Source organism: Aspergillus versicolor (assembly GCF_001890125.1).
Source record: "Aspergillus versicolor CBS 583.65 unplaced genomic scaffold ASPVEscaffold_3, whole genome shotgun sequence".
In the NCBI taxonomy this organism is placed as follows: Eukaryota; Fungi; Ascomycota; class Eurotiomycetes; order Eurotiales; family Aspergillaceae; genus Aspergillus; species Aspergillus versicolor.
In genome coordinates, this window is record NW_024467526.1 from 827,882 (window position 1) to 854,636 (window position 26,755).

General features: G+C 50.0%; 8 protein-coding genes and 1 non-coding gene across 9 annotated transcripts; 2 read left to right on the forward strand and 7 right to left on the reverse strand.

The window, feature by feature from the left end:
* Positions 1-267: 267 nt before the first annotated feature.
* Positions 268-2,877, forward strand: ASPVEDRAFT_129064 (uncharacterized protein; the record flags this gene model as incomplete). The annotated part of the gene is made up of 1 exon (XM_040806604.1): positions 268-2,877. The coding sequence occupies one exon, from the start codon at positions 268-270 to the stop codon at positions 2,875-2,877; it is 2,610 nt and encodes an 869-aa protein (XP_040665633.1).
* Positions 2,878-3,858: 981 nt separating this feature from the next.
* Positions 3,859-3,931, reverse strand: ASPVEDRAFT_t61. The gene has a single exon. It is a non-coding gene; the product is annotated as a tRNA-Lys (tRNA).
* An 81-nt stretch (positions 3,932-4,012) lies between these two features.
* ASPVEDRAFT_51172 (cytochrome P450) lies at positions 4,013-5,903 on the reverse strand (the record flags this gene model as incomplete). The annotated part of the gene is made up of 5 exons (XM_040814430.1): positions 4,013-4,320; positions 4,380-4,806; positions 4,860-5,200; positions 5,250-5,432; positions 5,507-5,903. The coding sequence occupies 5 exons, from the start codon at positions 5,901-5,903 to the stop codon at positions 4,013-4,015; spliced, it is 1,656 nt and encodes a 551-aa protein (XP_040665634.1).
* Positions 5,904-6,457: 554 nt separating this feature from the next.
* Positions 6,458-9,261, reverse strand: ASPVEDRAFT_39242 (putative vacuolar segregation protein (Pep7)). The gene is made up of 6 exons (XM_040811879.1): positions 8,754-9,261; positions 8,649-8,671; positions 8,072-8,586; positions 7,650-8,018; positions 7,382-7,601; positions 6,458-7,325 (listed from the first exon to the last, which is right to left on the reverse strand). Exons 1-6 carry the CDS (start codon positions 9,027-9,029, stop codon positions 6,704-6,706), a joined length of 2,025 nt encoding a protein of 674 aa, XP_040665635.1. The 5' UTR covers positions 9,030-9,261; the 3' UTR covers positions 6,458-6,703.
* Positions 9,262-9,514: 253 nt separating this feature from the next.
* Positions 9,515-15,394, reverse strand: ASPVEDRAFT_127562 (ion-transporting P-type ATPase SPF1; the record flags this gene model as incomplete). The annotated part of the gene is made up of 8 exons (XM_040806471.1): positions 9,515-9,974; positions 10,029-10,165; positions 10,213-13,434; positions 14,061-14,401; positions 14,466-14,530; positions 14,593-14,978; positions 15,051-15,170; positions 15,242-15,394. 8 exons carry the CDS (start codon positions 15,392-15,394, stop codon positions 9,515-9,517), a joined length of 4,884 nt encoding a protein of 1,627 aa, XP_040665636.1.
* Positions 15,395-18,160: 2,766 nt separating this feature from the next.
* Positions 18,161-18,991, reverse strand: ASPVEDRAFT_128583 (GLTP domain-containing protein; the record flags this gene model as incomplete). Its single annotated transcript, XM_040806561.1, has 4 exons — positions 18,161-18,455; positions 18,550-18,668; positions 18,726-18,784; positions 18,847-18,991. 4 exons carry the CDS (start codon positions 18,989-18,991, stop codon positions 18,161-18,163), a joined length of 618 nt encoding a protein of 205 aa, XP_040665637.1.
* A 435-nt stretch (positions 18,992-19,426) lies between these two features.
* On the forward strand, positions 19,427-22,645 carry ASPVEDRAFT_51176 (sporulation-specific 71 family protein; the record flags this gene model as incomplete). Its single annotated transcript, XM_040814431.1, has 3 exons — positions 19,427-19,501; positions 19,555-22,035; positions 22,091-22,645. 3 exons carry the CDS (start codon positions 19,427-19,429, stop codon positions 22,643-22,645), a joined length of 3,111 nt encoding a protein of 1,036 aa, XP_040665638.1.
* ASPVEDRAFT_188299 (putative mitochondrial inner membrane protease subunit Imp2) lies at positions 22,374-23,975 on the reverse strand. Its single transcript, XM_040809033.1, has 2 exons — positions 23,291-23,975; positions 22,374-23,208 (listed from the first exon to the last, which is right to left on the reverse strand). Exons 1-2 carry the CDS (start codon positions 23,782-23,784, stop codon positions 22,836-22,838), a joined length of 867 nt encoding a protein of 288 aa, XP_040665639.1. The 5' UTR covers positions 23,785-23,975; the 3' UTR covers positions 22,374-22,835.
* Positions 23,976-24,015: 40 nt separating this feature from the next.
* ASPVEDRAFT_39248 (macro domain-containing protein) lies at positions 24,016-25,819 on the reverse strand. The gene is made up of 2 exons (XM_040811880.1): positions 24,713-25,819; positions 24,016-24,662 (listed from the first exon to the last, which is right to left on the reverse strand). The coding sequence occupies exons 1-2, from the start codon at positions 25,345-25,347 to the stop codon at positions 24,266-24,268; spliced, it is 1,032 nt and encodes a 343-aa protein (XP_040665640.1). The 5' UTR covers positions 25,348-25,819; the 3' UTR covers positions 24,016-24,265.
* Positions 25,820-26,755: the final 936 nt, after the last annotated feature.

A 26,755-nucleotide genomic window follows, 5' to 3' on the forward strand; every position in this document is an offset into this window, starting at 1 on the left:
GTGCCTCCATCGCCGTTGATTTATCATCTTTTGGCGCATATCTCCAGGTTCGTGGAAACTTAGTTGTGACTCTGACATGCTCTCGCCCCAAACCGCCCTGATCTGATCTAGCTGTCTAATTGATTTGCTATTCAGATTCGATCAAGAGCTACAAACACCACGGGGGTTAAAATAGAAATAGAAAACAAAAGTAGGAACACGAGGTGACACAGGCCTCAGCTTCCCGTTCTGAAGAGGACGCTACGTCAGTCTGGAAGGGAAGAAACAATGGCCGGCGGTTATTTTGATCTTCCTATATCTTCGTCTTCCCGCCGCTCGAGCCTTACTGATGTATCTGGAGAAGGGCGATCTCCTGGGCCGCGCGTATCTCCTCTGGAGACTTCCAATGAGGGCTCACCGGAAAGGTCGGTACAAGACCCCAGCGAAGCTCAGGGCAAGCAGCGGAATGCAGGCATTCTGAAAAGCGCCAACCGGGTCAAGTTCACAGTTAGCGAGGCGGGAATGGGCTTGAGCCCGGTCCCATCCCCCACACCACAGCAGCGAGTGGATGGAAGGGGCGCGACTCTGCCGCAGAAACCTGTGCCTGCTGCTGGCATTCCGTCTGCTGAGCGAGGAGCACCCGGTCCCCACTCGTTTCCATTTTGGGATATCAGCTCCAGCTTTCCTGCTGGCAGCCCAGCTCACTCCAGGGATAGCTCCCCTGGAATTGCTGCATCTGATGAAGTCAGTCATGAGAAGGGCAGAGCTATCCACTCGGCGTTCTCTGCGCAGGAGCGAGCCCAGAAATTGGCCTCTCATTTGGGGCGTCCCACTAAGTCCCCCAATCTGAGTCCGTGGCCAAGTCTGCCGTCATCTGTTGCATCAACTCCCACCGAGGCGTCACAGCCCGTCGAGGACCGTGATGATATTCCTATGATTCGACTATCTGAGAAACAATTCGACTTCTTCCCCGACGAAGACGATGACCACTACGGCTTGGTAGATGGACAACCACAAAATCGCTCCTCCGAAGCTCACCAGCTTGTCCAACAGATGGCTCGCAGAGACTTTAACATGTTGAACCGTATTCGTGCTCATTCCCCCGTCCTACGTTCTGGCCAAGTCACTCCTATTGAGGAGCGGGACCCCGACACTTACGTCCAGCGCCCTACCCACTACCGTGGGGGGATACTCTCCTCTCTCCTGAAGCTCTACGAGCAACCGATACCAAACACCTCCCGCGGCCGGTATGGCCACTCTCGTCAGAGTAGTTCTGGCGATATGAGCGGCCGCGGCATTTCCCCGGACCCATCCTGGCGTTTCCCCCAGAAGCCCAGGAAGTGGTATGAAAAGTCTCCGAACCAGTCCAACACGTCCCTGTCTGGCTCTACGGCAAAGAACTCGATTGGATCGCCGTTGGGGATGCTCAAACGCTCACGTAGTAGCGGGGCCATCTCTGGGATGCCTAAACGGATGGGGAAACCTGGGCTGGAGGAAGAGATCCGCATTACCGTCCATATTGCCGAGCTACTCTCACGCCAACGATACCTTATCATCCTTTGCAAAGCCCTGATGAAATTCGGCGCCCCTACCCACCGGTTGGAGGAATATATGAAAATGACAGCTCGTGTACTGGAGATAAATGCCAACTTCTTGTACCTACCAGGCTGTATGATCATCTCTTTTGACGACGTCTCGACCCACACAACAGAGGTCAAGCTTGTTCGCGTGAACCAAGGGGTTGACCTAGGGAAACTATCTGACGCACATGCTATCTACAAAGAAGTTATACATGACGTGATTGGGGTTGAGGAGGCTATGCAACGGCTGGGTAAGCTGGTGCAAAAGGACGACAAGTACCCAATCTGGCTCCTCATTCTTTTCCACGGCCTAGCCAGTGCGTCCGTTGGACCGTTCGCATTCGGGGCTCGGCCGATTGATATGCCTATTGCTTTTCTTCTTGGGTGTCTCTTGGGCGTTCTACAGCTTGTCTTGTCTCCTCGCTCACACCTCTACTCCAACGTCTTTGAGATATCTGCTGCTGTCTTGACATCATTCCTAGCTCGGGCATTTGGTAGCATCCCCTACAAAGATGGCTATCTATTCTGCTTCTCAGCCCTGGCTCAATCTTCTATTGCGCTGATCCTTCCCGGCTACCTTGTACTCTGCGCCAGCCTGGAGCTCCAGTCACGCAGCATGGTGGCCGGTTCCGTCCGTATGGTATATGCTATCATTTACTCTCTCTTCCTCGGCTTTGGGATCACCATTGGTACCGCTGTCTATGGGCTTTTGGACTCGAATGCCTCTGCCGAGTACGTCTGTCCCACAGGGCCGGTCCACAATTCATATCTCCGGCGTTTCCCCTCCGTCATCGCCTTCACCTTCTGCCTCGCGGCTGTCAATCAGGCAAAATGGAAACAGATGCCTGTGATGCTCATCATCTCCTTCGCCGGCTACGTGACAAACTTCTTCGCCACGAAACGTTTCTCCTCTAGCATACAAGTTTCCAGCGCGCTCGGCGCCTTTGTTGTTGGTGTCCTCGCAAATCTCTACAGTCGTATTCGCCATGGATTGGCCGCCGCAGCGATGCTACCTGCCATCTTTGTTCTCGTGCCTTCCGGTCTAGCAGCCAGTGGATCTTTAGTTTCTGGAATTGCCACGGCTGGACAAATGACCACGGGCCAAACCCCCTTCTCTCCTCCCAGCAACGGTACTCGGAGCTTCGTTGATGCCGCCATAAACATGACCTCGAGCGGTAACAACCCATTCCAGGGTGTCGTATTCAACATCGGGTACGGTATGGTGCAGGTTGCAATCGGGTTCACGGTTGGGCTGTTCCTTGCTGCCTTGGTTGTTTACCCTCTTGGGAAAAAGCGAAGCGGTCTCTTCAGTTTTTAGACTGTCAACCACGTACCTCCAATATCTCCTGGTAATGCGTCGTCTCCTGCTCCTTTTTATCTCAATCCGTTTGTGTTCACCCTTGTATTTCTTATTTCGAACAAGGTGATCCGCTTACTGTCTCATGCCATTTAGCGAGCGTGCTTTGGATTCCATGCCGTCGTTTACTTGTCTGGTCTCGCCCTTCTTATCAGCTGAATACGCACAACGCACTCGCAATCGCATAACTCGGAGTTCTTACGGGATCAGTACGTTTTACTATCGTCGATATCGTTCTTTAAAATTAAAAATTCTCCTTCGTGGGCTTTCCCTTGAGTTCCGGAGTTGGGTACTTTTCTTATTACCTATGTTCACTTGTTTTCACTTGTTTGCTTTTTGCTCTACCTGCGTTGCATCTGCGCTGCCCTTTGCGGCGATATATTTATACTCATACCCCCCAGCCATCTCTGGTATCTCGTTGTATATGTGTATCTATTATACTCTTATATATGTATCTCCCTCTCTATGTATCGGTATATATATGTACATTACATCGACTTGATTCAGATACAAATCGACACAAAAAAGCAAATCCCGTTTGTTTATTTAATAAAATAGTTCTATTTACCATTTATTTACACTCGATTATTTAGCCTTAATCAAGTACACCCTCTGTAGATAATATATATATGTGCAGGTACAATGTAATTGAAGTGTTATACGTATACATTGATAAAATAAATATATAACCTTCGTTCTTCGATTACCAGTCTACCAAATCTTATATCTAAAAAAGTTGGATTTCAACGAGCCCTAATTTCAAGGTAAGGTCCATTCATCAACCATCTGAAATGCGTGTAGTCGGGATGAGGCACGTGACCAAATCCCGCTCAGCCAATCAAATGAACCGCACCCGCGCACTTGAAAAAGTCTTCAACTGTTCTGCTTCTCCTCAAAATGGCGCAGTGGAGACTATCCAGAATGTAAAAGAGCAAAAAAGAAAGCCCAACGCGGGGCTCGAACCCGCAGCCTTGAGATTAAGAGTCTCACGCTCTACCGATTGAGCTAGCCAGGCTAGTTCATATCTACCGTGCGGGCTTTTTGGCTTCTTCCCGCTGTGTAGGGGCCTGGGGAGGTCTGGCGGGCCACCCACTTATTATTGCCGTGGTTCAAAGACCAGATTGAGGTCCGGTGCGTGGGCTGTGAAGTAATCCCGAAACCCACCGTTAGCATCGAACAATGTAGCAATGTCCTCTTGGGATGTGCCGTCTGGAAACCGAAGTGAGAATCTCGAGAGTAGAGAGTAGAGGACCATACGTATTTCGAGGTAGGCGAGGTTCTTCCCAGCACAGGAATACGGTCCATTTAGGAACGGGTAGAAGGCGCCTTTGTAGGTTATGAGCTCGGGGGACGAGGACCAGCGGGATGGTATGAAGGATGACGGGCTGGCAAAGTAGCGAGGGTCTATAGGTTGCTGATTAACAGGGAGCAGATTCAGAATATCAATGAAGGAAAATATATACCCCGGTGCAATGAATACGTTGGAGTTGAGACGATCGTATCCCCTGGTATGTATCTGCCCGCGATATTTATCCCACCTGGAGGTGTAACGCGCTGTACCCCACCTGGAATGACTGGGTAGAGGCGCAGAGTCTCATTGATGCAGCTGTTCAGGAAATGTGCTCCTAAAAGCATCTTATGAGATGGCCCCTCACCGTCAGATTGCTCGGCCAAAGAATCAAGTTCTTGTTGTAGAAGCCTTTGCTGGTCTGGGTGCTTGGCTAAGAGGTACAGCACGGCCGCTAGGGTGGTGGAAGTTGTGTCACTTCCTGCTATAATAGCCAATTGAGCATCACGAAGAAAGTCGGCTTCCGAGAGCTGAGCGGCTTCCGTTCCTTCGCCGCCGTCGCTGAAGATGTATGTAAAAAGGTCGACTCGAGATTGGTCCATCTAAATTTAATAAATATGCAGCTTGAGAAGAGACCGAATTTGTTGAGACGTACTTCTTTCCTACCCTGGAGGAGGGTGGAAAACCATTCAGAAGAGCCCATTCGATTCCGTGCTCTGCCAATCCTAGGTGGCCTAGGAACAAGTCCCAATAACCAGGGTACACAGCGTCTGATGGCAGGTCTAGATAAAGACTTGATATATAGGTCCAAGATGGGGGCACTTGTGCCATCTTTCAACATATTGAAAGGGTTTCCAAATGTGAGATCACCAATAACGTCAAACCCGAAGTATGTCATCCATAGCGAAACGTTGACAGGGGTTCCGACTCGCTTAGACATCTGTGTAACAAGGTCATAGCAATGCTCACGGACTCGGGGGAAGTAGTGACCAAGAGCTGCTGGAATTAGTGAAGATAGAGAGAAAATTTAAGAGTAAATACGGACCCGTGGTGGTGAACCCCCGATCCCACACCTTCCTCCGCTGAGCGTGCCATACCTTATTACGAGTTGAATGGAGGGACTGTCCTGGATGTGAACCATCATACCAAGGGCCCTTAGTGCAAACGGACCCTGCGCCATGAATGTCACGTATAGCATCAACATTGTTGATAGATATCTCACGAGGGCCTAAATAGAATTTAGCTTGTCATCCAGATTTCCATAACGTCCACGAGGTGGAGAAGAGTTAAAGGAATGCTTACGGATGCGCACAAAATCCCCATATTTCCGATGAGCATCGTCAACCGTAAGATGGAATCTGAAGTCGTGAACCGTCTCCCTAATGGACCATAACGTGCTCAGCTTCGCTAGTGGTGGGCCTGGGAAGCTGCGCAGCGGATGGAAGAATGCACGGTAGATAATTATGCTGCTGAAGAGTCCGAGGAAATAACCTAAATTCAAGGCAAAGAAACGAGAAAGTATGGTCCATGTCCCAAGTTCCAACTGTCTGGAGATGATCGCCAGCACAAGGGCCTCTGTTGCCATGTAGTAGGCTGCTAATGTCGAGCTAGCTCCGTCCCATTCGCCCCGGATGAAGAATGCCAGGTGGCTCGTAGAACCAGCTAGACCTGCAGCACCTGCCCAGTGCACCAGTGACATAGTAGGAGGCTGTAGAGAGCTAAAACAGACTCAAAGTCTTGGTTAAGTTGGATTACACTTGTCCTCCTTTATATGCCATGTGTGCATCTGTGATAATGGTTCAGGGGTAGGCATGTTTCTGGCGGGATATTAATCCCGCTCTTCTAATCCAGCCAAACGGCGGCATTGGAAACATCAAACATGAGAGAGAAAAGAATGATGCATGGAAAGGAGTCCTGAACAGCGGAATTTACTCAACCCCTTAGAGCCTTGGTGGGATCTCTACCGGAATTGGGCGAAATCCGAGGGGTCTGGAGAAGTGAAATTGATCCATCACGATTTCATGACTGGGAGTTTGGCAAACTTTGACAAGGGAAGTTCGCAGTAGTTGAGGTGAAGTTGGAGTGAGCGTGAATTGGAGTTGGGTAACTTGGCAGATGTGAAGTGTCACATCCCACCTTCCAAGTTGATCACGGACTATGCCTATCGAGGAAGCTCAAGCATTACTAACCCCAAAGCGCGAAAGGCTAGGAATTGGCTTCTCTAGCGGTAGACCACTTATTTATGGAGAACAAGCCTGATTATAATTTGTCTTTTAGTATAGAACATGGTAAGAAAACTCCGTGAAGACGGGCGACTTGAAGCGCCTAAGGACGCCTATACACAAAACGCCCAGTGCTATGCTAGAAACCCAAACGCCATGCCATACTGCCACAAGCACCAAATATATATGTATAGCAAAGGAAACCATAGAGAGAGATAATCCAACAATGCAATGTCGGGAACAAGAAAGAGAAAACAGTGACAGGGAATACTGAGTATTATGTCTGCTGGGTACCCATATAGGCACCTTCAAAGTCCAACCCGTCGAGCATGCCGTTGACCCGGTCTATTTCTCGGGTAAGATCCTCAATATTCATGGCAAGACTGCTGACCTCGTCGAACTTCCGTCGCCGGTTCGCATCTGCAATCATTTCGGAAACGAAGAACTTCTGTTCTTCTAGCACGATCAGTCGTTCACGCAGCGCTTTTTCTTCTGCTTCGAGCGCAGAAACAGCGCTGCTGGCTTCACTCGTTATGCTGGCATTGCTAATGCTAGCCGCAGCGTTTCCATTTCTGATGGAACCCAGAGCTGAGCTTTGTCGCCGATGGCCTTCAGTTGATACACTACTGGGGCTTCCGGGAGAAATCGGCTGATTCCCGTTTAGTGTGGCATGCTTTAGGATTTTAGGTAAAGTCTTCAGAGGGAGCATATGAAGATGTAGAAAATTGCTCGCTTGCTGGTGAATTGCTCTCTGAAGGCGCTGCTGGGCTGGAGAGTCGGTTGGTAAGTCGCGGATGCGCCTAGCGGCTGTATCATATTGAGTAAAAGAATCCGTCAAACGTTTACGGACTTTCGCCGCATCCGCTAATTGAGCGGCTGAGGGCGGCCGCCTCGGGTTTCTGTAAAAAAGACTAGTCAATACCATATGGTGCGAGGCATAATTCCAAGAACTTACTGCAACGCTGTGAGGAGATTCTGAAACTTGGGCATGAGAAGTCGAATCCCTCGCTCGAACTGTCTTAGAATCTCATATGCTCTGACATCTGCAGGCTTCCGCGCAAGGTCCGCATCAAAGTCACGTTTGTCAAATAACGTTGACTTGCAGTCCTTGCAGAGCCTGACATCAATATTTACAGAGCCTACTTTGACTGACTTCTCTACATATGCTTTTGATACTAAATACAGTTAGCCAAGAACAAAACTCGGTCGCTTACAGCACATACATGGAGTCACACTTAGCGGCATTTCAACAGAGCATCCCGTTGAAACATCACCACAAACAACTCGCCCGCAAGTTCTGCAGTGATGCCGTCGAAAAGTATAGCTTGAGAAATCCTGCTGACAGAATGGACATCTTGGAACCGTCGCATCGTCCTGCCAGCTAATGACCGTTTGTTCGAGAGCCTTCCGTTCGTCATGTTGGAACGGAATTGGCCAGAGTTTGTTCGACTGCAGCTGCTCCGGAGGGAGACTGGCCAGTAGTTGAGTGAGCCTTGTCAAGCGCTTTTCTAGCCGCGAGACTTCAAGCAGAGATTTGTCGACATTTGGCTTCCTCACGGCCTTGAACTCGTCCATTCGGTCCCTTATCAGGCCTACCACATGTTAGAATCTGCTTTCCTAACCCAAAGTGAGAATAAATAAATACCGTTATGGTCATTATACCCCTCCCGGGACTTATAGCAAGTTTCGCAAACCCTATACCACAGCCCCCGAATGGGTTCATGTTGCGCTGACCTCGAAAGCTTCATTTGATACATCGTATGTTCCTCGCAAAATAACTTCCCGCATTTCCGACAGTTCACACTCCCATTGGTGGCGTTCAGACGTTGTCCACACGATGGCTCTAGGCAAGAATCATAAAATCCGCGAGGCTGCCAATGCTCCTTTGTTATGATATCCTCTGGATCCAGCGGTGGTCTCGGTTGTTGTTGTTCAAGTGTGAGAGTTTGCGGGTGGTTCTGCGAGGGACCAGGCGGCCGACTCGCGCCCGTTAAGGTTTGCTGGTTCTCGTTTGACTCGAATACATCCAGCCCCTTAAGCTTCTGGTTGAGCACAGCCAGCGGCTGGAAGCGCTTGGCTTTCTCCATTTGTGTTTTGAACCAATCCTTAACTTCATCTTGTCGGTCGTCTTCTAGGTTCTGGTGGATATCGTCAAGGTGCCTGCAAATTTGTGTTAATCGCAGCACAAGGGGTAACAGCGGGATAGGCGCTGCGTTGAATACCTGTTTAACTGTAGCAATGTAACCTAGATAAAGTTAGCGACGTGTTCTCATCCACATTTCGCAACGATCTCACAACAAGCACGGGGGCAGAACAGTCAAACATACCATCTCCTCGCTGCAAATCGGGCAGGATAACTGGGCGCCGGCCGCAGCCGGAGCTGCAGGTATGGGCGTGCTTCCATTCTCGAGTGAGATGCGGGAGGTCAGATCTTGAGTTTCGGTTGAGGCCTGGGAGGCGGACGTCTGAGAATTGAGGGAAAGGGTACTCGCGGAGGGGGATAGAATGCTCGGTCTTTGTTGGGGAGACGTTAGAGTCGCTGCTGGAGTTCGAGCGTTCGCGGAGCCCAAGACACGACCTCCACCCAGCGTCCTCCGGGACATGGTGAACTCGGATTATGGGAGCATGGGAAGCGAAGGCCGCGGAAAGCGGAAGGTGGGAGTTGTGACGGACGTAGTCTACAAGTCAAGACGAAGAAAATAGAGGAAGGCCGGGGCCTAAGTGTATCGTGAGAGAGGAAGCCGAGGTGGACTCCAGCTCCAGGTTGGCATGGGAGAGCAAGCACAGCGATCTGCGATTGAGGGGGCGGAGCTTCGGAGGCTGGCGTCTCGGCGCCTGAGGCAGAATATCATTCTTGGAGCCCATCGACGCCCCGCTGCCAGGGCTACAAATAAGCCTTACACCTGCAACTATAGCAATCGGAACAAAAATTAATTCAAGTCTATTAGGATTGATTCCACCATTCGTATATATCTGAAATACACAATAATGATTACATTCTTCAAAAGTCGGTGCGATCCCCACATTGAAAGTTTCTATCATGAGATCTACCCCTACTCCAAAGAAAATCTTGAAAAAGAAGGGGATTCTAAGCGGGCCTTGGTTGTCCATTTGCGGGGGCCTTCTCAAGTGCCTCCTTGTGCTTGCGCTCACCTTCCCGCTGGAGTTGGTCCGGACGGCGTTCAGCAATGTCCTTGGGCCGGAAATCACTGAAGAGCGTCTTGAGAACGTTCTCGATTACCCAACAACCACCGTAGTCGAGTGCCATCAGAACGGTCAAAGTGACCTTGAACTCGTTGCTGAACGGGACAAGGCGAAGCTTTTCGTTCAACTCTGGAACGAACTCAGTTGCGCACGAGAATGCAACACCCGACGCGGCAACCAGTCCCCAGTACATGGCCCTGTTTTCGCGAATAGACTCTCTGAACGGACGGCCCTGGTAGTTGATGGAAAATGTAGAAATCTGCTGGATGAGCTGGAGGAGGTAAATGGCGCTGTTGAGGAGCGATGGCTCGAACTCGCCCTCCAGGTCGATATCAGATTCTCGCCTGCGGATTGTTAGTTGGGTTGGAAATCAACATAGAGTATGGGAAGGAACATACGGCTCAATACTGTATACATAGTTGGAGAGGTAAATCAAAGTCGCAATATGGATGGCGAATTGTCCAAGAACGGAGCCAATGATGTAGATGTTGAAGATGTTGGGCTGGGGGCGTTCCTTAGACAGGCCTTCGACAGACTGTGGGTTTGTTAGAATTATCCATAAGCAGGAGATCGCAATCTTACCTTGGCACGAGAAATTGAAAGGAAGCAAACACTCATAAGCATACCGCTAATGGTCACCTGGCCGTCACCGAACTTGATGCCATCAAGATAGATAACACTCAAACTGTAGGCACTAATCAGACAGTTTAGAGCCAGGATCTTGTACATTTGGATCGTCGCGACGAGAGTGCAACGTCCTTGACGAAGGATATTGAGAATGGCAACGACATTGGCCAATTTACTGGTGAAAGGCGCAGCAACAGAAGCATCTCCTAACTTGATAGTTGGGGGCTCAGTGTCATCGAGCTCCTGTTCCATCATGGACGTAGTAAGCTTGTCCGCAAACCCGGCAGCCGCGACTGAAGCCTGCTGCTGGCGTTGTTGCTGAGGGCTCATATTAGACTGCTGTAACGCTTGCGCACCAGGCGACGTGATGGTGGGGATTTCTTCCGGCTGGTTTGCCGCATTCCTGGCACCTCGTTTCGCGGCCTCTCTTTCCACGGCCTTCTGGTAGTGAGGGTTTCCGGGGCCAGGCGGGTAGATATGGGCAATCTGCGCAGGTACAGGTGGTGCAGGCTGGTTAAAGCGTTGCATCATGCCCACCTGCTTCTCATATATTTCCTTCATCTTGGTGGTACGATAGTGTTCAGCAATTCTAGTCAAGTCGTCTGGAGAGCCGTTCAGAAGCGCAACGCCGACATGGGCTTGCTTCAGCGCACCAACATCGTTGGTACCATCACCGCACATCAAAGTTGTATATCCAGCATCCTTGAGGCCAAGGAGGATATCCTCCTTCTGTTTCGGGGATACGCGAGCATAGACCCAGGCGTGGCGAAGAAGATCAGGAAGAGCTTTTTGATCCTTAAACTTAGCCAGCGCATAACCAGTGATACAAATATCCTTCGTCTTCAAGACCTCTGAGTCCAACGGCTTCGTAGGGTCGACATCGATGTTAACTTTATCATCAATGCTTCGCCACACCACTCTAGTACCTGAGGTGTCATGTTCGGGAGCATCAAGGATTAAAACGTCGCGGTCCACGATCTCAACTTGACGTGCAACATGAACAGCAGTAAGCGGGTTATCTCCAGTGATCATAACGACACGGTGGCTGCTCTCGTTGAGCATGCGCACGGCCTTAATAGCGTCTTCCTTCAATGGGCATTGCAAAACAAGGAAACCAGCAAACGTCAGATCGGACTCAATATCCTCCCTGACATAATTGTTGATCCGTCCCTGTGAGAGTTCGGCTTCGGGAGAGAGATACTTGTAGGCAAGAGCAAGAACACGAGCACCATTACGGGTGAAATGCTTGAAGGTCTCCTCGTAGTTTGGCGGCATGTCAACAAGCATGTTTCCAATGGTCTCTGGGGCACCTTTCACGCCAACGAAAGTGGATTTGATCTTCTTGTTTGTCTTACGGTCGTTAGCGATGACGGTCGCGATCGTGCTCTGTCGCTTCAAAGCAGACGAGAACTGGAAGCGCCTCTTGACCTGAACCGATTCAGCAGAGCGAGGAGCGCCACCCGCCGCTCCACTCTTGCTAGTAAGAACATCATTCTTGCCCAAAGTCCAACCAAGCCAGTTAAGAGTTGCTTTCTCCATTGGGTCACCGACAACATCACCTTCATCTAACTTCACCAAAGCGTGAGCGCTGGCAAGAACAAGGGTGGTATCGGTCGGGATGTTGTGGCTCTTGCTCAAGTCAGTATGAGCCCCATCCTTTTCAACCTTTGCACCACCACGTCCAAGAGTGAGGCCGGCAACACCATCGACGACCAGATCCTCGCCGGTCAGAGTACCGGTCTTGTCAAAGCACGCAACATCAACGCGTCCAGCGAATGGAATGCGGAAAGGCTCAGTGCAGAAAATCGCGAACTTGCTCAGAGCAGCCAAACTGGTATTGACGGCAAGACTGAGCTCCATGGGAAGCTCCGGAGGAACAACACTCGTAACGATAAGAACACAGTCTAGCAACAACTTTGATCTCTTGCGATCCTTGGCAACGCCCTCCTGCCAGACATACCAAGACGCAGCAAGGGCGAAAATCAGGAGGAACAGGATGAAAAGCAAGGCTTCCGCGTTGTTGGCGGAGACCCGTTCCGTAGAGTAAATCATAGTGCGAACAAGGCTGCCCTGGCTGGTCTCGAATCCGGTCTTCACGACAACACCGATAGCTCCATTGTCAGGAGGCGCATTGACCTTGGACGTCTTCTGCTGTGCTTCATCGCCATTGGTGGTGTTGGGGTGGGTAATCTGAAGAACCTTAGTTCCTCCATGTACGAAGGCATTCTTATCCAGGCCATCCGGTTCGATCAAATCATTCCCAGGTCTAAGCTGAACAGACTCCTTAAGGAGTGGTGTACTTTCTCCAGAAAGCATAGCTTCGTTGACAATAACGCTACCCTCAATGAGAAGGATATCGCACGCAACACCACCGTCTTCCTTGGTCCGGTTCACTGACATCAAGTCGCCGGGGAGCAGCTTGTCACTAGTGATTTCCTGCCACTTGCTCTCCCGGTAGACCCAAACGTCGTAGGGCTTAATGTTCATCCCGCGGAACTCATTCAAGGTTCTCTGTCGCTGCCACACAACGGTGCTCTCGAACATAACGAGCATAAAGAGAGTGAACAAGGAGTAGTACCAATATTCATCTAACATCCACAATCCGACGCAGAAGATCTGAAAGACAAAGAAAGGTGCTACCGCATGCTCTTGCCAGAGTTCAATAAAGCCGGGCACAGGGATATCGAAAGTATTATCACCATAATGATGCTGGACTCGTTCAACCTCAGCCTTGGAGGCGAGACCCTTAGCCTCCTGGAACGACTTGAGGGCAGGCTTGGGCTCCGCGTCCAGAACGTAAGATAGGGGGGCGAAGGCTTTACGCTCGGGGTAGTAAATGAATCTTCTTTTCTGGAATAAGAACGAGGTGGTGGTAACTCCTCCCAGTGTATCCCGATCCAAGCGACAGATCTCAGCGGAACCGGAATTGGCCTCTGGAATCACCTTGATAAGCTGGGCAGAATCGGGAGACCTGGCCTTGGTTGCCGTGAACAAGGTACGAATGTTGATATTCCATTTTGTCATCAACCAGAGAAGCGATTGAAGGGTGATGATTGACCCTGACCAAACAAAAGTCCATTCTTGTCCTTGAATGTACGTGTCATAGCGCTCGGGGGAGAGGTAGAAGGCGAAGAAGGCTGGCCAAATGATCAAGAACGGCCAGACATAGGTATGCAGCTGGGTGGGTATAGGGTTGTGCAGCGACGCGTATTTGATCTGGGGATCTTCCACGAGTCTCGCCCTATGATTGAATATTGTTGTTAGTAACATCGACGCGGCACGATAGCTTATGATACTAACATGATGAGATTCGACTGGCCACCAGGCGGGCCAGACGAGGTTTAACTTCAAACGAGAGAGAAAGCGGGATTCAATAGCTCATAGGACACAAGCTTATAGCTATCCAGATCCAAACCCTCCGAGAAACCCGCAATCAGCATGAAAAGAGGGAAGTTGACGAAGAAGCCACCTCTGTGTATAATTTTGCTCAGGGTTGGGTTCGCCGCCGGGCGGAGGGCTGTTGTTGCTGGCGATTGGCCAGCGCCACGTGCCGCCAACGATGGCGGAATTTCGAATTCTCCGCGTTTCTAGCCGCCTCCATGTTGTGTACGCCCCAGCCCAGTTCTCCAGCTTCTCCATATCATCTTAGATCTTTCGACGGGTAATCGACTTTGGTCAGATCTGCATGTCTTAGTCTGTTACAAGATTACCAGGTTTCCGCTGCCTAATAAATATTACGTATATTTGACTATCTATAAGTTTAATCAAGCCTCATCAGTCGTCACAAGGAATGACTTCTGTACATTAACTCCAGAGAATGAGCTCTGCTTTGGGTTGAGATCCTCCTGGCTGCTATTTTGGCTTCCGCGGGATGTCTGAACAGTGGTGGTAACGCCATGGTTAGACTGGTTCGCAAGATCCGGCCGCCAGTACTTATTTCCTGGCTGCTCTTGCCGTGCATTATAGCCCCCGTTCATGCTGGATAAAGGCATACTACCAGCCCTTCCATATGTTCTGCTCTTCGAGCCCTCATAATAAGATCCTCGGAACCAGCGGAAAAGTGGGCGCAGAGTGACGAGGCTGCCGGCGGTGATACCTAGACCAGCTTCGACGTTCGACCAAATGGAGATAGGTGTTGTGGCATCTGAGAGTTCAAGATGTATCAGCATGTGTATTTAGGATTTGGAACCAATGATTTGAAAACTCACACAAAAACTCATCATCCTTATAATGGTGAAGGTATGGAATGCGGACTATAACGGCGGCACTGGCACTGTACGTGGAGAATTAGCCATGTTCTGGACGCGAACTTTTTATAGAGCGCCAGTGACTTACACGCATCCCATACTCAAAATCCCAGCAAGCGCAGCCTTAGTTTTGGAGTTCATGTTTAACTTCCAAACAAGCGCAATAGGAAGAAGACCAAGGATGAAATCGCAGATTGTCGCTATCACACTGTATAGATAGGCAATATCGAGGATGTAGTCCGTATTTATACAGGTGCCAGAGATTGTGAGCCGGTGCCAGAAATGGTCCACGGGGCTGCACTGCAGCGTAAGCATGAACCAAAACACCAGCCCGATAACGATAGAAACAGCTATAACACTCCACAGGATGATTCTGTGTGTCCTTGTTATCGTGAGACGAAGTAGCGCTAAAGCGATGGATACTTTCGCGACCACGCAGGTGATCACATAGCTCGTTTGGCCCAGCCACCACCACTGTCAAAGATGTTAGTAAAATCGCACGTTGGCCAGGTTATATGGCTTCGATTTGATAGAGGGCGGACGTACAAACAGAGCGGTCTCGAGTTCAATCATGGAATGAGGCGGAGTACCGAAATCTCGCATCTTCCGTCCCAAACCATAGCGGGCACCTATCATTCCACACAGAGCAAATAGGATGTTCAATGCCTAGAATTGTATCAGCTCCAATGCCCAACCATCCCGCGCAGCTTGTGACCACGGCTGGAAGCATCACATACCATCGCAAATACCATCAAGGCATCATCCCAACCAAATGCCTTTACCAACCTCAGCCGGACGAAACATCGTAACGCAACGGCGATGAACGAGACTATCAGGAACACGAGTGTCACAACGAAGATGGTCAGACTGCGGTCCTCCAGCGGAAACATCTTGCAACAATTCCCCTGAAGGCGACTATTGAAAATAGGCGCAAGTCGAGATATTACGGCATTTCCTCCTTTTAGGAGTAAAAGCCCAGCGTAGCTCCGGTGGTCTCCCTCAAGGGCAGCGCTCGTTGCGACAGGGATGACAGAAAAGGAGGGGGGTGGTAGGAAAAGAAAAGTATTTGCTTGTTGTGACAGTTTCCAAGCGAAGATCAGCTCGACTAGGTGGCGATGGAATCGGAAGACCAAGGCCTGACCAGAATGCAATGTGCCACTGTCTAGTGGAGATGGGCCGAGTAACTGACGTGCGACTTGTCATTTGAGCCTGTGTCCCTGAGAGGCTTGCAGGGCAACGGCATCGCCAGTGGAATGGCCATTCATTGGACTAGAAGTTTTAGCAAGAATCTTAAAAAGCGGCCTTCCGAGGTGTCGGGGACACACATTTACCTAGTTAGCACATGGGTCCGAGGGCTCGTGGAGGTACCCGACAGAGGAGTTAGACACTACGAGCCCTAGATGCATGCTCCGCACGCGGCGTGGGTTTTGGAAGCTTTGGAATCTCGACGGAAAGTTGGAAACACACCCACATCTGGCGGCCATAGCGTTTACCCCAGCACGGCGAGAGCAGCATCTAGCGAGTCACAGTAAAGAAGCAAAAAAGTGGACCTGGTTTCATTGCCCATCAGGTGCAGACTGTACAATAATAATAATGAGAAGAGCGGCGCGGAGAGTGGTTCATCGGTAATTGGATAGGGCAGATGCACAAATGGGGGTTGGTTGGTGGAGGCAAACATGGATGTAACGTTGCCGACCCAGTCTAATCGAGGTAAACAGCCGACAAGTGAGTGTAAGCGATGAGAAGCGTTGGCATATTATTTGGCATCAGCGGGGGATCCAACGCTGGCGGCCCCCCCTGTTCTGCAGCTGTTTCACCTAGCGGAAATGCACATACTCCGTACATGTTGCATGACAGAACTAAGGTAAGGCCATGCAGAACTCGGCGATTATCTTGACTCCTGGTTTGATGCTTCCTTCATGAGACATCTGGTATCCCCTTCTCAAGCCGAACACGGCTCAGAGGTTCGAGGAAAGCAGATGAGGCTGAGATCCTCTCTATCGCTGAAACGCCGGTGGACGGCCGGATCAGCACAGTTCCAAATTGGCGTTTCTTGATGATCCATCCTACGATTTCAATTTCCACCAGGTTCCGCAACTCTCAAAGCGTCAGAGACGGAATTCAGCATGTTCAAATGTTCGAACCCGTCAGTTGCCAACAGACATCCATGGATGGATATTGACAATGGCTTGCTTCAACCATGGGTATCCTTCACTCGGGTTGACAGGGCAGGACAGACCAATTCGCAACACAGCTACAACTCACTTTCGAAATGTGCAGTTCGCCAAGCTTGGCCAGCTCGCGCCAAAAGCGAGATTTTGCAAGATGGGAATAATTTCCAGGCGAGATCAAACACGCGATCAGAGAAGAATCGAGGCTGAGATCGACAGATAGCGATGGTATTCCAGCCGTCAAGTTCCGCGGGTGGAGAATGAGATCCCAATAGCGAACCGCCGAACGGCATCGGATGTGTGGTCTTCACATTTCGATCAACAATCGAGCCCACCAGATCCGGGCTTCAAGGTTCAAAGGCTCAAAAGGCGAATCGAGCGAAGAAGATCAGGCTCGCGAGTCAGAAACCTGGAGTCAAGCTGTTGCCGCACTACTGGCAAACTATGGGAAGTTGGGAACCGAAGACAGGAAAGTTTACTACGTAGTAAAGTGGTTCGAGGAGTTGACAGGCTGCCTGTCAGTGTCAACTTTGTCTGCTCGGTGTTCCTCACTTTGGAAATTTCTGCATGAGGTTCTGGGCCCTCGGGCCTCATGAGAGGCGAAGCGTTAGCGACATTTAAACTTTCAGTCTAGTTAAAGAAAGGGAGGAGATGGAGATTTCGCCGGATATGGGCTCGCATTATTATTATTATTATTATTGCAAGTTTGCCGCCCTGAACGTGCTTCGATCACTTCGTGGGACGCCAGCCGATGCGAGCCTGGCCTTGCTGGACCCGCGACCTGGCAGACAGACTGCGGTAGGTATTCCCTGTTTGGGACTAGATATAGCACCGCTGTTACACGATGATGTCGTAGGAGAGAGGTCGGTTGTTTCACCTTCGCGTCTCGGGCCGGGGAGGTCTTTCAGAAAGTACTGGGACACTGGACCATTCTGCCATCAGCCTCGAAAACACCTCGTATCAATGCTGCCCAAGCGCATATTCAACTTCTTAACTTTTTTCTTAACTAAATAGTCTAATTGAGTTTATTTACACCACCATGCTTTTGCCTAAATAAATATATAAGCCCGCCATCGACTGAGCCATAATAAATCTCCAGAAACTCCCCACTTGTCGTGTGCATTAAATAGATATGTCGGGACATCACTCCAACCTATAGAGTCGAACTGTAAGCCCCCGCCCCCAACAGCTTCCGAAACGATAAGCAGTTCCACAGAAAATGCTGGAAAGCCTCTTAAAAGGCTAGGCTTCTATAAATAACGTTCAAAGGTTGTCCGCCTTTATACAACGACAGCGCCGTGGACAAGAAGGATTAAGCCCTTCCATAGTTATAGACCGTTTCATCAAAGACCAGGGTACTTAATTGCTTGGTCTAGTTTAGTCCGGCTATGTAATCGAGATGTTGCTGGGGCATATATACAATTCTAAGGCAAATGACCTAGACGTGGCACGAGCGCTTCGCATATCAATCCAATCAAACATAAATCACCACTTGGCCTCCTTGCGGTCCTGGAAGGACTTTAGGATAGCCACTCTCTCCTCCAGAGCTGCCACCTCACGTTCCAAAGATGCCTTGACCTTGGCATCATCACTGCCCAGCTTGGCATAGAAGTCCTTCCTGTAGGGGGTTGCACTCATGGCTGCGGAGAAAATGGGCTTAATAATGAAGGAGTGGTGCTTTTTAAGAGTGTTGCCGTATGCATCGCGGAAGGACTCGGACAGCTCTTTCGAGGCATTGTCGATGTTGTGGCGGAGGGACTGGGCGGTGAAGTCGAGACCTCTATAGTAAGAATGTAGGTTAGCTAAAGCTGAAGCTATATCTGATAGACCAAGGTTCTCTTGGTTCCCTTCTTTAGACTTTGGGCGGCACAAACCTGACAAGCCAGACCAAACCTTCTGCTGCAACATGCTTCCCGGTCTTCAACTCGTTGAGCACAAGGGTTTGAAGAGTTCCAGATTCGCCAGGGGCAGCCAGCTGCCTCTCTCTAACTTTCTGCATGCACAATGCACATCAGCGCGAGTGACAGTTAAATGCGGGGGATATGCGGACCTTGATGTTGCCAGTCAGGTCGTTCTTGACAGGGGAGAACGCGGCGGAACCGAGGAGGTCTAATCCGGGAAACAATTAGTATCAGCCACCTCCAGTCAACTCCAATAGGCGTGTAACATACCAAACAGCGTAGTGAGAGACTCGGCAGCTTCGAGGAACTCGGTGGTAGCAATCCCATTGTCGTTGGCATTGTCAACCGGGACATCTGCGAAGGACTTCTTGATGGTATCAAACCAAGTACCACCAGCGGGGATTTCAGCGGCCATAGTGAATCGTCTGTAAAACTGCAGCACTGGGAAAGAATCGAATGGGTTGTAGGGAGTGAAAGAAAGGGGATTTGGGGGAGCTCTCAGGTTTCATCAACAGCTTCACCGCCACTAGCAGGCCACGCAACCATTGAAGCCAATAGGCGGGGCGAGGTCCCTCGTCACAAACGTTACAAATGTTACAAACAGTGCAAACAACGCCGATCACGGGCAGGCAACGACGTCATTTCTCCAGGCGGAGTTTATGCTCTGCGTTTTCTGGAGTTGAAGCAGTAAGGGGCGTGGCGTGGGTTGGTCATTTTGATTGTCGATTTTCTCCATCTGATCTGATCACCTTCCTAAGACGCAGCCTTACTCCGCTCCTTTTTGCAACTACACACTTTTTTGGCGCCCTTGTGAATGTCTGGTGCTGGCACCCAGAATGCTGGCGACGCGATGGAGTCTAACTCGCGCCCGCCTGAGGATGGCCTTCCGGGCCTTGAACAAGGGTCCTATACTTCTGAGAAGCTAGTGAGGGACCCTCTATATTTGAGTGTCCTGCAACATTGCTAACAGCCAACAAGCGTCACGCTTCCCCGGGCCACCTCCACATAACCAACAAGCGACTCTTCATCGGACCCATACCCAAAAACTGGCTACAGAGTCATCGCAAGTCCTGGTACAAAACACGATTTAGTTTCAGAAACTACAGGTCGAAGGCCATTACCTTCTCTGCAGAGTCGGACTACGCCCAAGAGACGGAAGCACCACAACCTGGCCCTCCACCGATCGAACCAGAAGAGTATGGACCGGATACCGAGCAAGAATATGACAGCGGCCAGGAAGCTTCGCGGCCCCAACAGGATCTCAGGACCCTGACCCACGAGTACGAGGAAGATGATGAGCCACCGTCTCCGCTGCTCATGCGCGATGGCGAAACGCCAGGTACTACCAAAGGTGACTCAAGGTCGGCATATTTTACAGCGCGAGAACCGACTCCAAGTCTTTCTAGCATAACCCAAATTCCATCAATTAAACCCGGAGAACAACCGGACTCGAGATTACTACGAGTGTCACAAAGCGAGCAGGGCCGAAGTGTCCCTAGTCACCTTAATGTTAATCAGGTATCCCCGTCAGCAACCCCCAGTGAGGCTGGCTCGACGGTACCATTGCTAAGCAAAGACAAGGGGAAGCAACGCAGCGTTCAACCTCCTGTCCTTCAACAACAAGAGCCCGAACGTGTGGTTTCCAGAGAAGGAGAGCATGGTCCGCGGCATAGGCGACAGGACACACGTCTTTCACACATTGCCAACCGACTCACTCTCAATGACAATCTACATAACAAGCAACAGCGGATTACGTCCAAGATATCGGGGACAAGGCACAGGGCTCAGCAAAAAGCTCAGCAGAAAGTCCCAGTCTGGCTTTCTCGGCGCAAGATTGAAGAAGGGGAAGTCATCAAAGCTGAAAGGATGCTAGTTCGCGTCGAGGAGACGTTGCATGATGATTTACCGGACGATTACAACGAGTTCGACAGCCTACGGATGGAAACACGCGTGCAAGATAACTGGAGGGAGTTTCTAGTGGTTTGCCGTGCAACATCGGACAAAGAAGCTCCATTTACCTTGCAGTTGTACAAGACGCGCGTGGTGCCCAAGATACAGGAAAGCGGAAAGGCCTCACCTTATCATGAAATTGCCCTCGGCCGAAGGTCTGCGAAAATGAACCTCTACTCGTCCCTGGATAAGACAATCGCGGTGTGGCAGAAATCTAAGCGGGGAACGAACATTTACATATTGCGACCCAAGTCCACTGCCCACGCTGTTGAGTGGTACACTTTCATTGCATACACTTTGGGGAGAGGCCGTACCCTTGAGCTCGGGGTCAATGTTCCGGACCTTGCGGTCTCCCTTATATTCAACAATCCATTCCGAGAGATTGAAGCTAGCAAAAGACGTGACAGCATATCGAAACTCGCGGACGAATCTGCATACTTGCGGATTATACAAGGGTGTATGAAAATGCTAGAAAATCGTCCAGAGTGGGCTGCAGTCATGAATGAATGGACGAATATGGAGGCCATGGGCCTTGCCTGGAAACGATATGATCGCCTCGAATGGGTATATGGCGCTAACGAGGAGGAAATGTACGGATCTATCGCAATGCAGGGGACACATGACCTAGAGCTACGCCCAAAGCAACACTACGATACCTTTGTTAGACATGGGTCAAGGAAGGAAGAAGAACCAGCGCCTGTTGAAGGTTTCTTGATTCGACTCACCTCTCAAACAGGCGCACATCAACGGATGAACAGGATGTTCTCCAAACGTCTCTACTTCTTTTCCCAAGATCAATATCTCTTCTTCTGCAAGCCTTCGCAAGTCCTACCGCCTGCACCTCCTAGATTATGCGCGCCAGATTCCGGTATCCCTTCGACTGAGGAAATATTAGACAGAACGCCCCTTTCCTATGAGGTTGACCCGTTTCCGTTTCAAGATGGAGAAATATCATGGCTATCTAATGGAAATGCGGAACACCTGAAACGGCGCGATGAGGAAGCATATGCACAGTCGCAGCGAAACGTCCACAACCTTACTAGTGCGGAGGGATTCATTAATCTATGCCTAGTGCAGCAGGTTCGCCAAATTCAGGAGGACTCGTCCACTACGTCAAATGCCAATACCCAGAGAAACCGGGCGACAGGAGCCACTGAGACGAACAATATGCCGCAGGGCGGAAGTGCAACTGATCAGCCTCTCGAAGATGCCGGCTTTGAAATGCTTCTGGACAACGGCCTTGTCGTCAGGTTTCAGGCCTACAACAGTGCCACCAGGGATGCGTGGTTGAATAGATTGGAAGAACTAGTAAAGTACTGGAAAGCCCGAACGGCGGCTGACTCTGCCGAGCTCAAAGATTTACGACAGAGGAACCTAGAAATTCTCGGTATCGACGAGGGACTGGAGTCTGTTATAGGGCAGTACGCAAGGAAGTGGGAAGTAAAAAAGGCTGAGGCATCGCCCCTCCTCCACAACATGTGTTCCCTACTTGGCTGTCGCACAATCAAGGTATGCCTCCGGACACTTTTGCTTCAAATGCACCAGGTTTAACCTCAAACTTTAGATGTCGGGTCAACTTCACAAGAAACCTCGCCGTCACGCATCCTTCAAACGCTTTAACGTTATTCTCGCAGCTGGCAAACTCCTCGTCTATCACAGTTCCCTCCGAAAGCAGAACGGTGCTGAAATACCTCACATCCACTCCCATATCGAGTCTACCATTGATCTCGAAAACTGCTACATCTACTCAGGTATTCTAACAGAAAACGACCTGCTCTACTCAAACCAGACGTTCGATAGCAATCACCCCGGTCACGGCGCGTTGCCACGGGCATATCTCTCGTCGGATATGTACACGAGTACTGACGAGGACACAGCTATCACATTTGTGATCTGGCAGCCTCTCCGGAAAGGACTGTTTCGTGCGAGTGAGTCCAGTGAGAAAGGAAGGACGCGACAAACATTAAAGTCTGTTTCGAAGCTGGGTGTGCATGGACGGACGATTGTGTTCAAGGCGCGGAGTAGGGTAGAAAAAGATAGGTGGGTTCTGAGTATTGCTTCAGAGATTGATCGGTTGCAGGAGGGGCAGGCGGAGGATGTCAGGTTGACTTCGTCTTAAACCTGTCTCCTATTCTCTCTCATTTAGTAAATAGACATGTAATATATACCCATACTTCCGGCCAGCACACGATAGACTATAATATAATATACATATATATGTACAGTGCTGCCTTTTCTATAAGTACAAAGATGGTTATAGCATCTACACTCGTCCTCTAACAAACGTCGCTCAGTAGATAGGTAGTAGTTCAACTCAAAAACGGTCTTTCCAGCTGAACAGCCCCCTTAATAACTCTCTCCCTAGTCTCTTTCCGATAATCACTCCCAAACCTCCCCTCTTCATCCCCTTCCACAACTCCCTTCTCCCAACCCGACCAATCCAACCACCTAAACCGTGGCGACAAAACCGCCATCACGCGGCCAGAGATCAGCGAAACACTCACCGGCCCATATGTATTACTATCAAGCGATCTCCTCGGATCCACCGCATCCCCTTCCATCCAAACATGGTTAAAGGGCACAATCTGCGAATCCTTCGGGCACGGTTCACGCGTTTTGATCCGGTCCCCGGGGAGCCCAATAATGCGTTTTATGGCGAGGTTGTGGGGGTTTCCGGGTGAGCTACACAGTGGTTAGCATTGCGCGATGCGATTTGCAGAAGGGAGGGGTATGTATATATCTGTCCATGTTTTAAACAACGTACCGAAACAAAACAACCATCCCCCGCTCTAACCTCCGTTTGCGCTCTTCCCGCCATGGCAGACTGAATCCCGCGCCGCCAAACGGCCACATGTTAACGAGGACGATGTCCTTCTTCGTGTGCATGGTATCGTAGTCTTCGTTTAGGTATGGTGTCATTGAAGGCCCGTTTACCCATAGGACCTGCATGACATGCTCGGAGAAGAATAGGCCGATAGGGAGTATGGGCGCTAGAACTTTGAGAGAGCGGAGCGTTTGGCGAGCGGGACGGGGCAGAGCGGCATAGCGGGCGCGGAGGAAAGAGGAGAAGCAGAACCGGGGAGTTGAGGGAGAGGAGCGCTGGGAGGTTTTAGAGGCTGAGGGTGTTGCTGGTTTCTGTGATGCGGACGGGTACTGTGATTCTGAGAAGGGTGCAGGTTCCGGTGCTGGTGATGAGGACCGAAGCACTTTAGCGTCTTCTTGGGATAGTACCCGGAGTTTACGAGGTTTCTCTGGCATGTTTTATTATGCCCCTAACTCTTGAGGCTTTTCCCGACGTCGGTCAAAAATGAGGTCTGGGTATCAGGCAGCGGAAGTGGAGGATCCAGGGTATGACGGATTGCAATCGAACGTCATAGCACAGTCGTGAGATCAATTGAATAAGTTCAGTAAGGAGCAAATTATTACACAAAGAGGAGCATCGAGACCCATGACAAAAAGTTGGACTTATCAGATTGTCAGGCGACGTTCCGAATGATCTGATATAGCTTGTTTGTACTGTTTGCACCCTTTCCCTCCTTGGTAATAGTATATCACAAGCCTCGGCATTTACTGCAGGTTAAATAATTAAAGTTCAGATATATATTTCACAATAAAGATTTGCAGTTGATTTGCAGCGCTTGATACAAATACCTAACCCAAAACATCAAGAAGCAACGCCAACGCCATACGAGATTGACTATCGACTCGCGACGTCAAAATCAACAAATAGTAAGTATTATTAGTCTTTCCCCCAGTGACTATCCGTCGATTGAGAGTGGACCATATCGTCCATAATCCCGCTTGACTGTACACTCTGAACATCGATGTCTGAGGAAGGTTGATCAATTTCGACGGGCTCGTCGTCTAGCGTGTTCGTACGACCAGCATCGGGTTTATGGACTTCTTCCCACTCATCTTCACTCTTCTCTTCGGAAAATGCAGGGATATGTGCGGTCTGGGTCCCTGCATCAGATGAACTGAGTTTCTGTTTCTTGCTTTCTGGTTGACCTGCTAAAGTGGGCTCTCGCGTCGGCGGGTCAGGAAGCGACGCAGCCAGGACCTCAGGAGGTGGAGATGCACTTTGATCGTCTCCGTCTCCTGTACTCTGGGGCTGTTCTGCAGGAGGGAAAAGAAGCCTAAGCCAGTCAGCATGTTATAAAACGAAAGTGGGATACGGGGCACTCACGGAATAAACTCCTCATAAGCCCTCTCATCTTTGAACTCAAAATTACAGAAAATGACCCGTTCTAGGCTCCCGATATTGCTCTCCTGTTCCAAAAACTGGCGTGTCTCGTCAAGGGCAGTCCTAGCTGCCTCCCGGGGCGGATACCCGTACACACCCGTACTAATTGCCGCGAAAGCAATGCTCTTCATGTTGTTCTCGATAGCTAACTCAAGGCTGCGACGGTAGCAACCCCGCAACAAAGCCTCCGGTCCACCCTCACTGACGCGCCTTTCATAATGGTATATAGGGCCCACAGCGTGAATCACCCGTTTATAGGGAAGATTGTATGCATCTGTTATTTTGGCATCGCCAGTATCACAGCCATTGAGTGTCCGGCACTCTTCCAGTAAGCCGCGGCCAGCAGCTCGATGGATTGCGCCATCAACGCCGCCGCCGCCGAGAAGCCGTTCATTAGCTGCATTGACGATGCAGTCAATGCCCTCGAGCTTCGTTATGTCATTTCGGATTAGTGATATTATATCATTGAGTGGTTTTGAGGGCGTCTTGAGCGGCTGTGGATGAGGACCCAGGCGCTTGAGCTTGTATAGTAACGATACAGTTGGGATTTCAGCAATAGGTATGTATGGCGGTGCCATAGCGTCGGTCTTGTGCTATACGGAAAACGAACTCCAGTGTTAAGACAGAGGCGGATGGGATTAGTGGATAAAAAATATATATTTACCACACTTTATACTTGGGAAGTTCACTCCATTGAAGCTTTCAGCGGATATTGATGGCTCCTTCCAAAGTCCAAAGATTCTTGGACTTGTTCACTGTCACCTACCAAGAAGTGGGGGAGCTCCAAAGTCATGTGATACCACCTGACGATAAGCTTATCAGTGTCTGGAGATGGAAAGAGCTTCACTCCAGAGTTACAGAGTACAGCAGGCGTGACCATTGCAAGTCTATTCTACACCATGGGCAAGGAACCGACGATAGCACCTACCCAGCTGGTTGAAACAAGACCATATGAAATACGATTAAAATTGCGGTCTGTTTGAACAAGTTTCGCGCCGCATTAGGGAAGACGCTGAACGCGAAATGTACTCTGAACAGTACTTTAATGGCTTTAATGCAGTAAATGTCAAAAAATCGGTGAGCGAGGATGCATAGATCGGATGAGCTCACCGAGATCTTTGACCCAAGATCCTTGTCTGGAGATGCATTGATCTGACAATAATAGATAGATCATATGCGCGTAATAACACTCAGCCTCAAGTCCAATGTTGTTTGCCTTGTCTGGCTCTCTTGATTCAACACTCCAGACCAGACAAGAGCCTCAGCGTCATCGTAGGACAGATCATATTGTTCAAGATCCTGATACAGAAGATTCAAATGCGATAAACAATAGCGCCGTCAGCGCCCGAGAGGGTCTGCATTGATGCGCTTGGGCCTTGGATATGCGAATTGTCCGTGCTTGAGACCCATCTGGAGACTGGGTGTATGAGATGCAGTCCCTCCCCTCCTCCGGAGAACGCCGGACGACGGGGTAGATCGAGGATGGGTGTGAGGACCGTAACATCGCGATCGCACGATCACATCCGTATGTTTGGGACGGTATCCGGAGATTTCTGGTAAATACCATACCGCTGCCTCCTCGTTGCCTTGTACAGCCACCGGGAAAAAGCAAAAAAAAAAGGTTAGAGCAAAGATACAAGCAGTACTTGCAAGTTACAAATATTGATGGCTACAGCTAACTATCAATTGTGGTTATTGTTGACAAAGCCCTGGACCACGGTGGGTTCTGGCATACTAATAGGGACCTGTAGTGATCTTTTCTCACAATGCCACTTCTCATAAATTATGGGTTCATCCACGATTTCTTCCAGCAAGACTCGAAAGGAACAACGAAGAGAAAAAAACAAGTTACAAAACCAGCCGAACCAATCCCATTTTGGTCTAAACTAGTAAACATCTTGTCCCACAGCAGTGGATCGGTATGGCATTCTAATGCACGCGCTATACATGGATGATCCAAGATGCCAGATCGTTATTCCAAATACC

Excerpts from the sequence above, each read along its gene's own strand:
- ASPVEDRAFT_39242 (XM_040811879.1), bottom strand. The coding sequence starts at position 9,029 with ATGTCCCGGAGGACGCTGGGTGGAGGTCGTGTCTTGGGCTCCGCGAAC. Across the intron at positions 8,587-8,648 it reads ACATTGCTACAGTTAAACAG|GCACCTTGACGATATCCACC; the intron begins GTATTCAACGCA and ends ACAAATTTGCAG. Across the intron at positions 8,019-8,071 it reads GGGGTATAATGACCATAACG|GCCTGATAAGGGACCGAATG; the intron begins GTATTTATTTAT and ends AACATGTGGTAG.
- ASPVEDRAFT_188299 (XM_040809033.1), bottom strand. The coding sequence starts at position 23,784 with ATGCCAGAGAAACCTCGTAAACTCCGGGTACTATCCCAAGAAGACGCT. Across the intron at positions 23,209-23,290 it reads GGGATGGTTGTTTTGTTTCG|CTCACCCGGAAACCCCCACA; the intron begins GTACGTTGTTTA and ends ACCACTGTGTAG.
- ASPVEDRAFT_39248 (XM_040811880.1), bottom strand. The coding sequence starts at position 25,347 with ATGGCACCGCCATACATACCTATTGCTGAAATCCCAACTGTATCGTTA. Across the intron at positions 24,663-24,712 it reads GCTTATGAGGAGTTTATTCC|GCTTCTTTTCCCTCCTGCAG; the intron begins GTGAGTGCCCCG and ends TGACTGGCTTAG.